Consider the following 15,581-nt stretch of genomic DNA (forward strand, 5'->3'; position numbering starts at 1 on the left):
AGGAACATAAGGATTATCCAGAATTGCCATTTGGAGAACACAATTATGAACAGGGCCTTCAAAGCTGAACTGCAGTGAGGTATGCAGCTGTAGCCAGATGATCCCACCAACATGTTTTTTTCACAGACCCACACACTTGATATAAGAATGAAATAGGCAGCCAGCAGTCTGCAAACATGAATCAGTCATCTACTCCCAAGTACAGGAAGATACTTTACTTAAGTTATGATTTAGCTAAACACAAACCATTTCAAGTGCTTCACCCAAGTGTAGACATGCTTCCAGTTATTCCCAAATAGCACAGTTTTTCAGTTTTCCAAAACAAAGGATAGGAACACTGTGCTATCGGTCTTAACCACTAAAAATACAGAGTACAGTGGGAGCTGCCTACAGGCACTTCCTTTCTTCATTGTGCAGCCTGAACTGCCTACAAAGAACTCAAAATTCTTTAAGACTCCCTAGAGCACAACAGTGACACCTATGCAGGTTCCCTACCACCACTTCCTTTTAGCCACTATTTCCTATCAGCCAAGTGGATAGTTAAACTCAGTCCTTTGGACAGCCAGTGCTACATCAGGAATTTAAACATGAGAAAACTTGGGAGCAAGAGTCAATGAAGTACTCATCTTACTGATGACCATTTCTCATTTAAAGACATGCTGTCTCCTTTTGATAAAATCTGGTCCAGCAGAGATTTATTACTTTGTGTTCCAGCCTGCTTTCAAAGTCCCTAGCATGGCCTTTAATTGTCTACTGGCAGTTATCTTTCCAACTACTACATGCAAAAATATCCTCTGTACACTAAAGATTATTCAGTGCTGTCAAAGAAAGCCCCTAATAGTAATTTCAAGTGTGCAAGATAGCCCAGTATATTAAGCAAGGATTCCTTTCTAAGCACTATGTAATTATTGTCAGAGATACAATACAGAGCTCTGGTTCTGTTGCATACGTTCCCTGGGATGTTTGATGTACTGTAAGATTAACTGCTCAGTCTTCTGCTTTAAAATCCATCTCAAATAAATTAATCCTAAAAAAATGCAGGAGGAGGGAAGAAAAGGACTATCAGCACATGTGCTGGAGAAAAAACCCCAACACAACACAACAAGCTTATTCATACTCGACTAGATCTCATATTCCATCATGTTGGACTGTGCTAATCAAGAGCAGGGGGTTATGGTAGCTTTTTCTTATATTCACCATGTACATTAAAACTACAAAACTTCCTTTCATAAGTGATAGTTAGTCAATGTTAAAAAAGTCTCCTAAGTCCTACAGGAGGGAAGTGCCAAACCAAAACGTTTTCCTTACTCTTTGCAAAGCTGCCACTTGCATCGTCCTCTGTGCCCAGGGGCTCAGGCAGAAAGCCAGCAGCTCACATCAGGCTAGAGGTTATCTGTCAGCAGCCTGGTGCTCTGTCAGCATTCCAGCTATCAAAAGCACCCTCTGAGGTTTTCGCAATTTGTTTATCCTCCCTGGCCTTCTATGAAATCCCACACTGTTACCAGTAAGGACAGTTTTGCCCTGCTCTTCTCCTCTCCCCAAAAGCTAAGCACAGGGTAATTTGCCTCTCTGATCTGACCTTATAAAACCAGCTCAGAACAGGTTCTCAGAACTCCAAGGTTCTCATTCCTCTGGTCCCCCACAGAAACAGACTTCCACCACCCTTCACTACTGAGGCGAGAGAAGAGGATGTACAGCTGCCATGTTCTCAACTAAGTACAGATCTGCTTTAGAACACTTGCCCAGTGCCATCCAGCACCAACATCCTCCCCCATGTGACTCTGACGATTTCATGGAAGCCTTGCAACTTTAAGCATTGACTTACGTATTGCACACGGCCATGGTCTGACACGACTCTCCTGTACAGAATTCTGAGATTGTACTATACTGTAAGTTGATGTGATGAAAAAAAGTTGTTGCTGAAAAATAAAACACAAAGGAAAGAAATTCAGAACTAAAATACTTTCAAACGCTGGACAATTATTCAAATAAAGCAAAGTGAAGTGACCTTAGAGTTTTGAGCTTGCATATAAATTTAAACATGATTTGGCTAAATAAGTCTAACGATGAACAGCAAAACAAAGAGCTGCACAGAAAGAAAGCTCTTGTTTTCATTTAAAATTAAAGCACCATGATGCATCAGCTCTTATTACTCATTAAGCAGCAAGACTGGAAAGTGTCTTCATCATCAGCCTCACCTTTACAGTAGCACACTACTACAAGCTGAAAGCAAACAATTTCCTATATCCTTTTGAAGTCAGATTTTAAATGTGCAGTGACCAGAAAAGAGCATTCATCGTTCTCATGACATATCTCTTTATAAAAAATCAGCAGGAAAACTAGTACATTTCAACTGTTTAAAAATCCGAGATGATTTAACATCTTAATACTCTTCAGGGGACACCTCACTTCTTTTTTAATGAGTTTCTATGAACTTTCCTAGTGTTCAGTTAAAGGTAGTTTCTTGCTACTACCACATACTGTTGAAAATGAAGACAAGAGTATGTCACAGCTGCAGGTTAGGCCTGGCAGGTGAAGCAGAAGCACAGGCAAGTATTGCAAATCAGAACAGGGATGCACAAATACAGCATTCAGTCACAGTCTGAGTTCCAGCTTGACGACAGTTCGAATTCATGCAAATTCTACCAAAGCTTGGGAGGTGTAGGGAAAACAAATACAACCAAAAGACTTCAAAACTTCTGGCTTTAGGCATAACTTGCTTTGCATGCGAGTCTTAATAAACTAGCATTTTTACAGTGTTTCTGGAAGACCAATAGCTTGAGTCAGAAACATGCGGAACCAGCCAGTTTAGCAAATAGTCAAAGGGAATCTGACAGTCCCCAAAAAAATGATCAAAAACTCTACGCCCTCAGCGTCACAGTGAGGCAGCTGGAAGGAGAAAACGCATCAGGGCTTCCTTGCTGCTGAGCACAGTTGGTTTGTACATAAGACAGCTTAATTACTATTCAAGGTATAATGACAGGCATTATGCAGTAAGCATAGTCATTGAGTGTTTTTCCAAGCACCAAAAGCAGTAAAAAGGAGCAGAGTGAATGACTGCCTGCTTGGGTGTGGACAGTAAGATCAGAGATGTACAATCACAATACTCACTGTTGCTGGCTAGCCACTCGTTGAGGTCTATTTCTCGTGGTAACATCACTAGCTCCTTAAATTCGAAGTCAGTAATTCTGGATTTTGTGTATTCTGGCTCTAGGTAAAGTTTCTTCTCTTCTGGTGCTGGCTTTTTACCGTTTGGCTTTCCCTTGGACTTCCTGCAAGAGATTAAAAAAAGAGAAGAAAAATTACCTCTACTGTTGATGATCAGCTACAGAAACCTGAAAGCAACTGGTTTACTTGAACTCTTGCATTTGTTTGCACTGCTCCTCCTGCCTTCCCTCCCCTTAGTGACTTTATTATTATTGTTGTTGTTAAAGCAAAAGATAGTTTCTTAAAAAGTGTATTTGAACTCAGTCACTTTTTTCAAGTAACACTGGAAGTTCTGAACGGCCTTAAGAAACTGGAGACTGAGCTGCTCCGTTTCCGGGGCCCTTTTGCCAGTTAAGACTGCAAAGTACTGGGAGAGTGACAGTCTCTTTCCTCCTACAAACAGCTGTGACAGCAGAGCGGCACTGTGCCTGAAGGAGCTACTCTAATGTGAGTATACTAACAATCTGCTGCATCATACAGCTAACTGCCACCTGCAGAAAGGGAATTTGAGGGATGGCAAAGGTGGAACACTGCAAGACAGCTCTCAGCTGGAAAAACACTTTTTGCACACTTTGTACTAGCACTGCTCATTCAAAGTGACAGCAGTCCTCACCGCTCCAGCTCTCCATTCTCTGAGACACCAGAAACCTGACAGTGAGCAACTGTTAACTCCAGCTAGAAACACTGATAACTACAAAACCACCTGCCTTCTTGACTCCTGGAGTACCTGAGACAGAAAGATCTCAGTTCATTTTTCTGAAAATTCTTTAAAATGTGATGCATTATGCAATAAACTTCCATTACAATTTATAAAAGCAGGCAAACTGCATTCCATAAAATGCATTCTTTACATAGCATTTTGTGACTTTTCATCTCCCATTTCTAAAGTGTTTGTTGTAATCACTAGCTTTCCCCCCACCCTGTTTTTAACGCCCTTAAGCCAGACTCTCAACCCAAACCATGTTCCAGGGCCAGGGGCTCAGCAAGAAGTGAGGAAGGACACTGGGTCAGCACTTTGGTCTTTCAGGCTGGGTAGTCAAACAGCTGTATATCCACGTTTCTGCTGTTAAAAAATCCACCTAACCAGAGACAGAAGAGGTATTTTATGGTAAGGGACAAAGTGGAGTAAGGCAATAATTGCTGCATACTATCAAATGAATACAAGGAAGAGATGCCACGATTTTTTTCTCAGCTTTTCTTGGTTAAAGAGGATTTAAGGATCTGTAAAACCAAGACAAGTCCACCTCTGCATACGGCTGCATTGAGTTTGCTACTGAAACTCATTCAGATCCCATCCAAAAGAAACTGACCTCATGTCTGGCTCTTAACACACTTCAAATAATCTTCCAGCTGTGCCCTGTCTGAGATACATGCGGGTTTGATTTTTTCTGTGAGGCTGGGATACAGATCTTTGTGGAATGGTGTTTGAAGTGTCAGTGCTTTCCCCAAAGCAAGTACAATTACTTAGATTTCTCTCTTTATGGATGCTTTTCACTGATCTGCTCATTAAACTCATCTTCAGTATGACCCATTGTCCCCATCATCAGCACTGCAGTACGGCAAGACCAAGATTTGCTTTCCACAAGAAAGGAATGCCATCACTTGGTCACCAGCACTTCAACTTGCTCTGTCTTGCCATGTTTCTCTCTAACCAGTCAAGACTGGAGGGACTTTAAAACTTCAGGAAGGCCATCATCAAAAAAAAAAAAAAACAAACCCAAAGAAAACTTAGTGACAGCAGCACAATATAAGCTTACACCCTCAAATATATACCCCCACTTCAGGAGGTCTCTGGTAGGGAAAAGACAGCTACACTTGATTTCCTTACGTTAATGAGAAAGGTGGATTTCATGGTTAGAGAGAAAGTGCTATGACACAGAACATCTTTTTGAAAGAATACACAGTACCAGAAGGAGCCAACAAGGAGAGGTGCCATGCCTGACCTCGTGCTCACCAACAGGGAAGGGCTTGTTGGAAATGTGACTCTCCAGGGCAGCCTTGGATGCAGCAATCACGAGATGGTCGAATTTGAGATCCTCAGGACAGTGAGAAGAGCGTGCAGCAAGCTCACTGCCCTGGACTTCAAAAGAGCAGACTTTGGCCTCTTCAAGAACCTGCTTAGTAAGGTTCCATGGGATACAGCCCTAGAGGGCAGGGGGGCCAAGGACTCTTGGTTGATATTCAAGGATCACCTGCTACAAGCTCAGGAGTGTTGCATCCCAACTAGAAGGAAGTGCAGCAGGAGGGCCAGGAGACCTCCTTGGATGGATAAGGAGCTGCTGAGGAAAATTCAAATGAAAAAAAGAGGCTTATAATAAGGGGAAGCAAGGACAGGTGGCATGGGAAGAGTACAGGGATGTTGTCCGGGAAGATAGGGACCAGGTTAGGAAAGCTAAGGCCCAGTTAGAATTAAACTTGGCTAGAGGTATTAAGGATAACAGGAAGGGATTCTACAGGTACATAGCAAATAAAAGACAGACTAGGGAGAATGCAGGCCCCCTCAGGAAGCTCTCGGGAGAACTGGTTACACAGGATTTGGAGAAGGCTGAGGTTCTGAATGACTTCTTTGCCTCGGTCTTCACTGGCAAAGGCTCTGACCAAACCACCCAAGTCTTGGAAGGCAGATGCAGGGACTGTGAGAATGAAGACCCTGGGCCCACTGTACGAGAGGATCTGGTTCAAGACCATCTTAAAAATCTGAATGTGCACAAGTCCATGGGACCTGATGAGATCCATCCGCGGGTCTTGAAGGAGCTGGCGAATGAAGTTGCTAAGCCGCTGGCCATCATATTTGAGAAATCATGGCAGTCAGGTGGAGTTCCCGACGACTGGAAAAAGGGAAATATAACCCCCATTTTCAAGAAGGGGAACATGGATGACACGGAGAACTACAGACCAGTCAGTCTCACCTCTGTGCCTGGCAAAATCTTGGAGCAGATTCTCCTGGATGGCATGCTAAGGCACATGAAAAACAACAAGGTGCTTGGTGACAGCCAGCATGGCTTCACTAAGGGTAAATCCTGCCTGACCAATTTGGTGGCCTTCTGTGATGGGGCTACAGAACTGATGGACAGGGGTAGAGCAGTTGATGTCATCTACCTGGACTTGTGCAAAGTGTTCGACACTGTCCCACATGACATCCTTGTCTCTAAATTGGAGCGACATCAATTTGATGGATGGACCACTCGATGGATAAAGAACTGGCTGGATGGCTGCACAACCAAAGAGTTGTGGTCAATGGCTCAATGTCCAGCTGGAGACCAGTAACGAGCGGTGTCCCTCAGGGATCGGTGTTGGGACCGGTCTTGTTTAACATCTTTGTCGGTGACATGGATGCTGGGATCGAGTGCGCCCTCAGCAAGTTTGCCGATGACACCAAGCTGTGCGGTTCAGTTGATATGCTGGAGGGAAGGAATGCCATCCAGAGAGAGAGACCTTGACACGCTTGTGAGGTGGGCTGATGCCAACCTCATGAAGTTTAACCATGCCAAGTGCAAGGTCCTACACCTGGGTCGGAGCAATCCCAGGCACAGCTACAGGGTGGGCAGAGAAGAGATTCAGAGCAGCCCTGCAGAGAAGGACTTGGGGGTGTCGGTTGATGAGAGAATGAACATGAGCTGGTTTCAATGTGCACTCGCAGCCCAGAAAGCCAACTGTATCCTGGGCTGCATCAAAAGGAGCAGAGCCAGCAGGTTGAAGGAGGTGATCCTGCCCCTCTGCTCTGCTCTTGTGAGACCTCACCTGGAGTATTGTGTGCAGTTCTGGTGTCCTCAGCAAAAAAAAAGGACATGGAACTGTTGGAACAAGTCCAGAGGAGGGCCACGAGGATGATCAGGGGACTGGAGCACCTCCTGTATGAAGACAGGCTGAGGAAGTTGGGGCTGTTCAGCCTGGAGAAGAGAAGGCTGTGTGGAGACCTCATAGCAGCCTTCCAGTATCTGAAGGGGGCCTGTAAGGATGCTGGGGAGGGACTCTTCATTAGGGACTGTAGTGACAGGACAAGGGGTAACGGGTTAAAACTTAAACAGGGGAAGTTTAGATTGGATATAAGAAGGAAATTCTTTACTGTTAGGGTGGTGAGGCACTGGAATGGGTTGCCCAGGGAGGTTGTGAATGCTCCATCCCTGGCAGTGTTCAAGACCAGGTTGGACGAGAACTTGATTGATACGGTTTAGCGTGAGGTGTCCCTGCCCTTGGCAGGGGGGTTGGAACTAGATGATCTTAAGGTCCTTTCCAACCCTAACTATTCTATGATTCTATGAATAAACTAAAACCAGTGTATGTGAAAGTGAATTCAGCACATTGCTACTCTTTCACATTTCCTTGCCATCTCCTTTTTCCACAGCAGTGCACTCCAATTCAAACAAAGCCTGAAAGATTTGTCCCTTACATTGACTTAATGAAGTAACCTGGACTAATTCTCATAGATGCTCCACAAAGGGATGTTTTGGGACACGAAAAATCAGATATTCCTCAGCACGCTCTTAATAGAGAGGGGTTGCTCAATTAGACCAACAGCTCCTGGTTGTCAGCTAACTATTCTTGTCTTCAAACTCTTGCATTTGCTAGATCTTGTTTAAACCTCACCATGTAAAAATAAGCTACAGATAAAAAAAAGAAAAGCCCATGAAAGCAAGAACTGCAGGAGGGCCTTAAAGGTATTTAAAGAAGCTATTAAAGTTATACTTAATTTATTCTCAGCCCTGAGACTTCAGGTTTTCACAGAACTTAAGATGATATTCAAGGAAAGAATAATGGCATAAAACAACAGCCTTGTTCAGTAGTATGTATCCTGACTTTAAAGCAAATGAAGCAACATGTCTGACCTCTTCCTTTTGCAGGAATACCATGTTAAGACTTGAAACTACCTTACCCTGACAATCAACAGCATAAAACCAGTGGAAACTATGCACTTGGCCCTGAGCTAGTAAAAAATACTCCAGGCCACTGATTTGCTTAATTCCCAGCACAGGCTGTGTTACTCCTACATTACTGAAACCAAGCCTGGCACGCTCCATACAGCACCTTCATACCTGCTGGGCCTCTGACAGACAATATTAAGGTTATTCAGAAGCTACTTTACAGCAATTGGGTTTAAGCATTTTCAGGTTTGGTTTGGGGGGCAGGATTCAGGCATAAGTTGATTTTTAAAGACAATTAGCATTCCAGTAACAATAATGCAGAAAATATCCTCAGCTTCTGGTTTGACAAACTGCATTAACCATGGTGGGGGAGAAAAATTATCCGTGAGAAACAGTTTGGATAGAACAGAGTTTGTGTCTTTGCTTCACTTCAGGATACTTAAGCCAAAGGACCCAGGTTAGGGTATTGCCACGTCAGCTAAGAACAGTTTTCTGAGAGCAGGAGGAAAAGGGGAGAGAGAAGAAGAGGTCAGAGAGTCTGTCATAGAGCCAAGCTATGGAGGGAAACCACGAAGCCAGACATATAAGGCTGAGGCAAGCCTTCCACTGAAGAGAAATGAGCAATTTACCTCACCCACACCAGCATCTTCTCCCCGTTTCAAGAAAAGAAACAAAAATTTGACACTAATTTCACAAGTTTCCAAATGCAAACAACTGTATGTCGTCCTTTTACAAAAACCAGACTCCCTCATCTCCACACAAATGGCAGTTCTCTGTCAGATCAGCACATGCAGCCACTTTGCATCTTCTCGATAGTTTAAGTCTTTCCGCAGCTGCTTTGTGCTGGAACTGGAGCACTTCATACAGAAGCTTCATGAAGGATCCCATGCTCTGCCCCTTTCCAAAGCTTTGGCTCAGTTTAAAAACACACTGACTCGTGTATCATCACTGAATCTGCAAAACGCTCAGAAATCAACTGCTATCAGAGGGCTTATTCACACCACTGAAACCTGAATGTCAAATCACTGTGTGCAGCACAAACTTCTTTGTAATCTTCCACAGCTGATGAGAGCTAAAGCAAGCCCACAGAGATTTTCCACCAACAGATTTCCATGACTTGCATGCAGTGCAGTTGGACACTACATGGTCCAAACACTGTATGTACAGACTAAAAAATTGCCAGTCTTAAAATTATCAAGTTTTGAACTAGACCATATCACACATCTTCCCTCAGGGAGGCAGAACTTCGGTTATAAAGTCAGACTTACTCATATTGACTGAGTTATGTTCAGTCTAGGCTGTAAAACCATGGGTCTAGTTTGGAAATTATCGATACTAGTCAATACTGAAGCATATACTTAGAGCAGCCAACGTGGCTTTACCAAGTGGAAGTCATGTTTGACCAACCTTATAGCCTTCTATGAGCAAGTAACTAGGTGGATGGATGATGGTAGAGCAGTAGATGTGTTTTTTCTTGATTTCAGTAAGGCATTTGATACTGTCTCCCACAGCATCCTCATAGATAAGCTAAGGAAGTGTGGGCTTGATGATCAGGTAGTGAGGTGGATCAAGAACTGGTTGGAAGGAAGAAGGCAGAGAGTTGTGGTCAATGGGGCAGAATCTAGCTGGAGGTCTGTGACTAGTGGAGTCCCTCAGGGGTCGGTGCTGGGACCAGTGCTGTTTAATATTTTCATCAACGACCTGGATGAGGGAACCGAGTGTACCCTCAGCAAGTTTGCTGATGATACTAAACTGGGAGGAGTGGCTGACACACCAGAGGGCTGTGTTGCCATTCAGCGAGGCCTGGACAGGATGGAGAGTTGGGAGGGGAGAAACTTGATGAAATTCAACAAGGGCAAGTGTAGAGTCCTGCATCTGGGGAAGAACAACCCCATGTACCAGTACAGGTTGGGGGCTGACCTGCTGGACAGTAGTGAAGGGGAAAGGGACCTGGGGGTCCTGGTGGATAGGAGGATGACCACGAGCCAGCAATGTGCCCTTGTGGCCAAGAAGGCCAATGGCATCCTAGGGTGCATTAGAAAGGGTGTGGTTAGTAGGTCAAGAGAGGTTCTCCTCCCCCTCTACTCTGCCTTGGTGAGGCCGCATCTGGAATATTGTGTCCAGTTCTGGGCCCCACAGTTCAAGGACAGGGAATTGCTTGAAAGAGTCCAGCGCAGAGCCACAAAGATGATAAAGGGAGTGGAACATCTCCCTTATGAGGAGAGGCTGAGGGCGCTGGGACTCTTTAGCTTGGAGGAGACTGAGGGGTGACCTCATCAATGTTTACAAATATATAAAGGGTGAGTGTCAGGATGATGGAGCTAGGTTTTTCTCAGTGATGTCCAGTGATAGGACAAGGGGCAATGGGTGTAAACTGGAGCACAGGAGGTTCCATGTGAACATCAGGAAAAATTTCTTTACTGTGAGAGTGACAGAGCACCGGAACAGGTTGCCCAGGGGGGTTGTGGAGTCTCCTACGTTGGAGATATTCAAGGCCCGCCTGGAGAAGTTCCTGTGTGATGTACTCTAGGTTACCCTGCTCTTGCAGGAGGGTTGGACTAGATGATCTTTTGAGGTCCCTTCCAACCCTTAGGATTCTGTGATTCTGTGATTTTCTTTACAGACTTACAAAGCTAAATCTCCCAGCAGTACAGGAGGAACAGTTTCAGGAACTTGATGACATGTGATTAGGAATCAATAAATCATAGTTCCATATTCTAGATAAACCAAAACTTGTATGTTCACGATTACCGGCATTACCAAATAAAACGCAGGAGTTAGCTTCCTTCCTTCTGCTCTCCCCTACCTCCAAGTTCACTCGTTTCAAAGACTTGGAAGAAAACACCATCTACCTGGAACCAACTCCAAATGTGCAAAGCAAAGTATCCATTACTTCCTTTGTTGCAAGCTGTTCACGTTCAGGATGCCTTCCCTAATTTTTCATTTTATGTTTAAAGTACACAAATACAAAAAACTGCATGTAGCCGTTTCCAAGCTGTCCCAGAAAACCCCTGTAAGTGAAGTCTATAGGAGTGAACATAAAGCAGTACATTCAGCAACAGCTCGTTCAGCCTGCTTTCAATGAAAGGAGAAGTGACAAGAATGGTGGAGTTTTACTATTCTATTCAGGAAACGCCAAAATTCATCACCTGCAAAGGACTATTTACTGGAAAACATAACTAAATGTCATATAAAACCGTAAAAAGGGCAGTACCTTTCAAAGCACTGCACCCTAAAGCAAACCAAAGTCCTGATTTGTGTTTACCTGTCTCTAAAAAAAGCCACAAACAAACAAAAGAGAATTCTGGTAAATGTGTCTTAACATGTCTGTGTCAGACCAGCCGTTATCTCCAAAGCAGCTGGAGGAATAGCTGTAATGCAGCAGTGTGGTGGAGGTCTGTCAAGAGGTCAGACCAAAACCTACCTGTCAATGCTACTATTAATTAAGTAAAGAAACATCTTTAGGGAACCCGAGGAGACAGTGCTCAGCAGCTGTTATTGACAGGCAAACCAGAGTACAAACTAGTTCCTCAGATAGCTCCCAGAATGGATAGGTTTGCGTGTGTCTGGTTTTCCACACTCAGCTGAACGTGATGCCACAGGCTAAGTCACACCCACCAGTAAGTTCAGAGAGGGAAAAGCGATGGGAGATGGCAGAAGAGAGGTCCCTTCTAAGAAGGTTCAGCAAACTGGCTCCAGAGAAAGACAGTACATTCGTTAATGCTTCTAGCAGGGCTTCCATACTCAGCCTTGTGTTCAGCTGAGAAAACACAGCAGCTGGAAATCTGCCTGGATTTCATTGGAGAAAGAAATGTATAAGACACTCAACCAAGTGACAGCCCCACTGGGCCACAATGACTTTTTCCCCCTAGTCTGCTTTCTTAACATTGAGTAAAACTGCCAGTTTTCCAGCTTGTTTTCTTATCCCATCTCAGTTAATAAAGATCCTCCTCTAATATCTCTCTCATTTCCTTCTTGATCAGATGCCCAGTAGTTTCTTGATTTTAAAACCCCTGCACTTTGGAGCATCTTCAAAGCACCATCCAGCTATTAATTTAGTTTAAAAATCATTTGAAGAAAGTATTATCCTCATTTCATAGCAGAAACTGGCTGTAAGGTTCAAAGTCTCTTCATAGTACAAATATTAAAGATATGCTTCACTTTAAATGGATATGGCTTGTTTGGAAAGAAGCACACGTGTGAAGCAATCTGATTAACTGAAGAAATATCAAAGACACAATGTCCACTATGCAGATATGCTTCATAACCTGATGCAGCTCACATCCCTTTTGAATTGTACCAGGCATCCATGGCTTTGGTCCTGAGGATCCTATTTGTTGCAAGGTCGATCACACAGAGGAAACACTAGTGATTTATTAAATGCCAAGCTCCCCTAAATTGATCATGCAATTTGTTATCTCTACCAATTCAGGATTCCTTTTCTCTAGAAGGAACCAGCAAAGCTATAGTAATTCCTTGCTGCCTCCAGCAAGCTGTGCAGTTTCTTGCACTGCATCTGAAACTGAAAACTCTTCAAGGAAAACTGAGGATGCTCCAATCACCATCTCCTCCCCTTCACACCCAGCTAACTACCGGGGGGGGGGGGCTGTTTATTTTTTCCTTTTTAAATATGTGTCCTATTGAAGTGGTTTGAGTACCAGATATAAGAGTAACTTCAGAAAGTTACAAAGTTCATTAAAAAAACCTACAGTGGCAAGGAGCAGAGCTGCAGGCAAAACTCCAATCACTCTGCCCTCTAGATCATGCACCAGTTACAGGTCCCAGCCAAGTCTCAAACGCTCTGATTTCCATTTGACAATTGGCAGAACAGGTCCAACAGCCCTTACATGGCAAATTCGTCTCCCCATCAGAACTCACAAGCCATCTCAGCCTGTGAGGATGAAAATCACCACAGATTAGGAACCTTACAGGACAAAGATGCTTATTTTGCATTTATTTATTTACTTTAGTAACTGACCCTACTTCTTACCCAAGGCTGGCGGGTATAATCCTAGTAATCCCCATCAAACTTAGAAGAGAGCAGGTCTAGCCTGTTGACAATCCATTTATGAAGTGTTCAGTCACTGCTGGTGAGATGTCAGTAAAAGCCCCAAGGTCCATAGCACCACATGCAAAAGTGACGCGAAAAGTAATACTGTTTTAAGGAAGATCAAAAAATAGGATGCCCAAAGAAATGGTACCAAATAATACTTTAAAAGTCACTTGAGGTTCTGGGGGTTATTGTCAAGTAGCCTCACTTGTGCTTTATAATATCTACAGATCACAATCTGGAAAACTTGGGGGTTGAAATGGAACATTCCCCACTAAAACATTTATGTGGAAAACTTAAGTCTCCAACAGCAACACCATATTCTACCTCACCCAGGTGTACCTCTACACCACAGAACTACTGGATACATCAAATGACCTTGGCCTTCAATTTTATCCTGTCATTTTTTCCTTTCTAAGTGTTGTGGTTTAAAATACCATCCACTGATGAAGTATTATGGAGTGAAGTACTCCTGCCAAAACCTACTTTCTTGGTAATCTCAGGATAGGGGTTAGCGTCTTGAAACACAGAATTAGAGAGGCAGCAAGCCAACATTTTTACAGTGTCTTTTAGGCCAATCTTTATGAACACTTTCATGGTTTGATATTTTCCAGTGAATAAGGGTTTAGAATTCAAAATTAAAGGTATACAGGGTTTTTTAATTTTAGCTTCTCTCCCTTTCAGTGGGTAAGGAGTCAAATGGGATGTGAGTGGAAAAGAAGAAGGAATTAGAACCCAAAGATTTCGGCCATCCACAGAAAGCTACAGCTTCATAAGGAAAACCAGGTTAGCTGCTCACAGATCAACTTGTTACCTTTCTGGGTTTTCTGTGGCACTTTAGCGGAAAGAAGTTGCTAGTTAATTTCTGGTTAGAAATGTTCTGCATAAGTACAGGAGTCCCAAACCCACTCCGAGCAGGAAGCAAACAGTTTTATGAGCTAAACTTTACGAATCCTAGTGACAAACTCCCACCAAGAACAATGAAGATGCAGGTTACGCTCATTTTTATAGGACAAGAACAAACTTTCAGAGGCTGCCCTGTTTCCTGCCCCTGCAGCCCACAATCTTTTCTCCTTAGTTACCACAAGGAAGCTTAGAGCCGCTACACAGCTTGAAAATCACTTCCTAGTCATTCAACATCTTTATTTATATAGCACACAAGAAAAGGGGAATAACAAGCTTCATTTGAACATTGGCAGAGTTGCCCTTCCTTTGAGAAAAAGCAAGAGACAGTATTTGTATTTCCCTCTCTCTTTAAAAACATATGAGATTAGTAACCCTGTGGGGATTTTTCTGCAATCCCATGCCCTGTTTTAAGCCAGATCACTGCTAAGTCTTTAGCTGAAAAAGCCACATGTCAGTACACCCAGAACACAAATCCTGGATGTCCATATGTTCAGGACAGCGAAAAAGCAGAAAAGAGCATCGGCATGGGAAGGAAAGCTGTGTAAGGCACTGCAAAGCAAGCCCAAATCGCAGCGCAGCATGCAGTGCAATTGTTCACAGATTGCTGTGGTCAGACTGTTTCTCCAGGGCCTGAGGAATAGAAAGAGACTAAGGTTTTAAAACAGTCTCCATTCCAATCTGAGAGACCCCCTCTGACCTTAAGTTTCATTCTTCCCCTCTCCTGCCCTGGGTTAGCTCCAGGGCTCAGTTGCTGCACAGGTCTAAGGGGGCTGCACAGCATAAAATGCCTTTGGCAGCATTTCTGGCCCTGCTTCTTCATTTTTGTTCTCTTTTTAAAAGTTACTAATAGTTTATTTAAGAGGAGGAGGAAAGAAGAATGTACCCTACATGCCAGGGAAACTTTTTCTTCTGGATTCTCACAGTGGCTCTTTGCCTTAAAAGGGAATCTTTGCTTGGCCTCTGGATGCTCTGCTGTAAACAGTCGGTGCCAAGGCATGGCAGGCATGTTAAGGATGACAAGTGCCATAACATTATTTCATAGTGCTGCTTCTCAACAGAAAGCCCAAAACATTCTGCAGGGGCAAACTGTTTCAGCTGGTGCTGCTGGCAAAGCAAAGAGAACATGGGACACCTGCACATGCTGCAGCTCTGGTATGTCTCTCTCCCTTTTGTAGGACTCTCTGCCCGCCCACTGGTGAAGGGTCTGGAGAACAAGTCCAATGAAGAATGGTAGAGGGAAATGGGATGGTTTAGTCTGGAGAAGAGAAGGCTCAGGGGGACCTTACTGCTCTCTGCAAATACCTGAAAGGAGCGTAAGTGCAAGTCAGTCTCTTCTCCCAAATAACAAGCAATAGGGTGAGAGGAAACAGCCTTAAGTTGCACCAGGGGAAGAATTTCTTCACTGAAAGGGTTGTCAAGCCGGGAACAGGCTGCACAGGGAGGTAATGGAGTTGACATCCCTGGAGGTACTTGAAAGACATGCAGATAGGGCACTTGGGAACTTGGTTTAGTGGTAGACTTGGCAGTGTTGGGTTTACGGCTGGACTCAAATGATG

General features: G+C 43.8%; 1 protein-coding gene across 7 annotated transcripts in view; it reads right to left on the reverse strand.

Moving 5' to 3' along the window:
* MOB2 (MOB kinase activator 2) overlaps positions 1 to 15,581 on the reverse strand; it is a 121,312-nt gene that overhangs the window by 7,442 nt on the left and 98,289 nt on the right. For all 7 annotated transcript variants that reach the window (XM_062609378.1, XM_062609374.1, XM_062609376.1 and 4 more), the window contains exons 2-3: positions 3,112 to 3,272; positions 1,826 to 1,919 (exon numbers count right to left, since the gene is read on the reverse strand). In XM_062609378.1, coding sequence (XP_062465362.1) covers positions 1,826 to 1,919; positions 3,112 to 3,272 — 255 coding nt within the window. The remainder of the gene's footprint in view (positions 1 to 1,825; positions 1,920 to 3,111; positions 3,273 to 15,581) is intronic.

The sequence above is a fragment of the Pezoporus occidentalis genome, unplaced genomic scaffold (assembly GCF_034315485.1).
Source record: "Pezoporus occidentalis ecotype Australia unplaced genomic scaffold, CSIRO_AGI_Poc_V1 ctg137, whole genome shotgun sequence".
Taxonomy (NCBI): domain Eukaryota; kingdom Metazoa; phylum Chordata; class Aves; order Psittaciformes; family Psittacidae; genus Pezoporus; species Pezoporus occidentalis.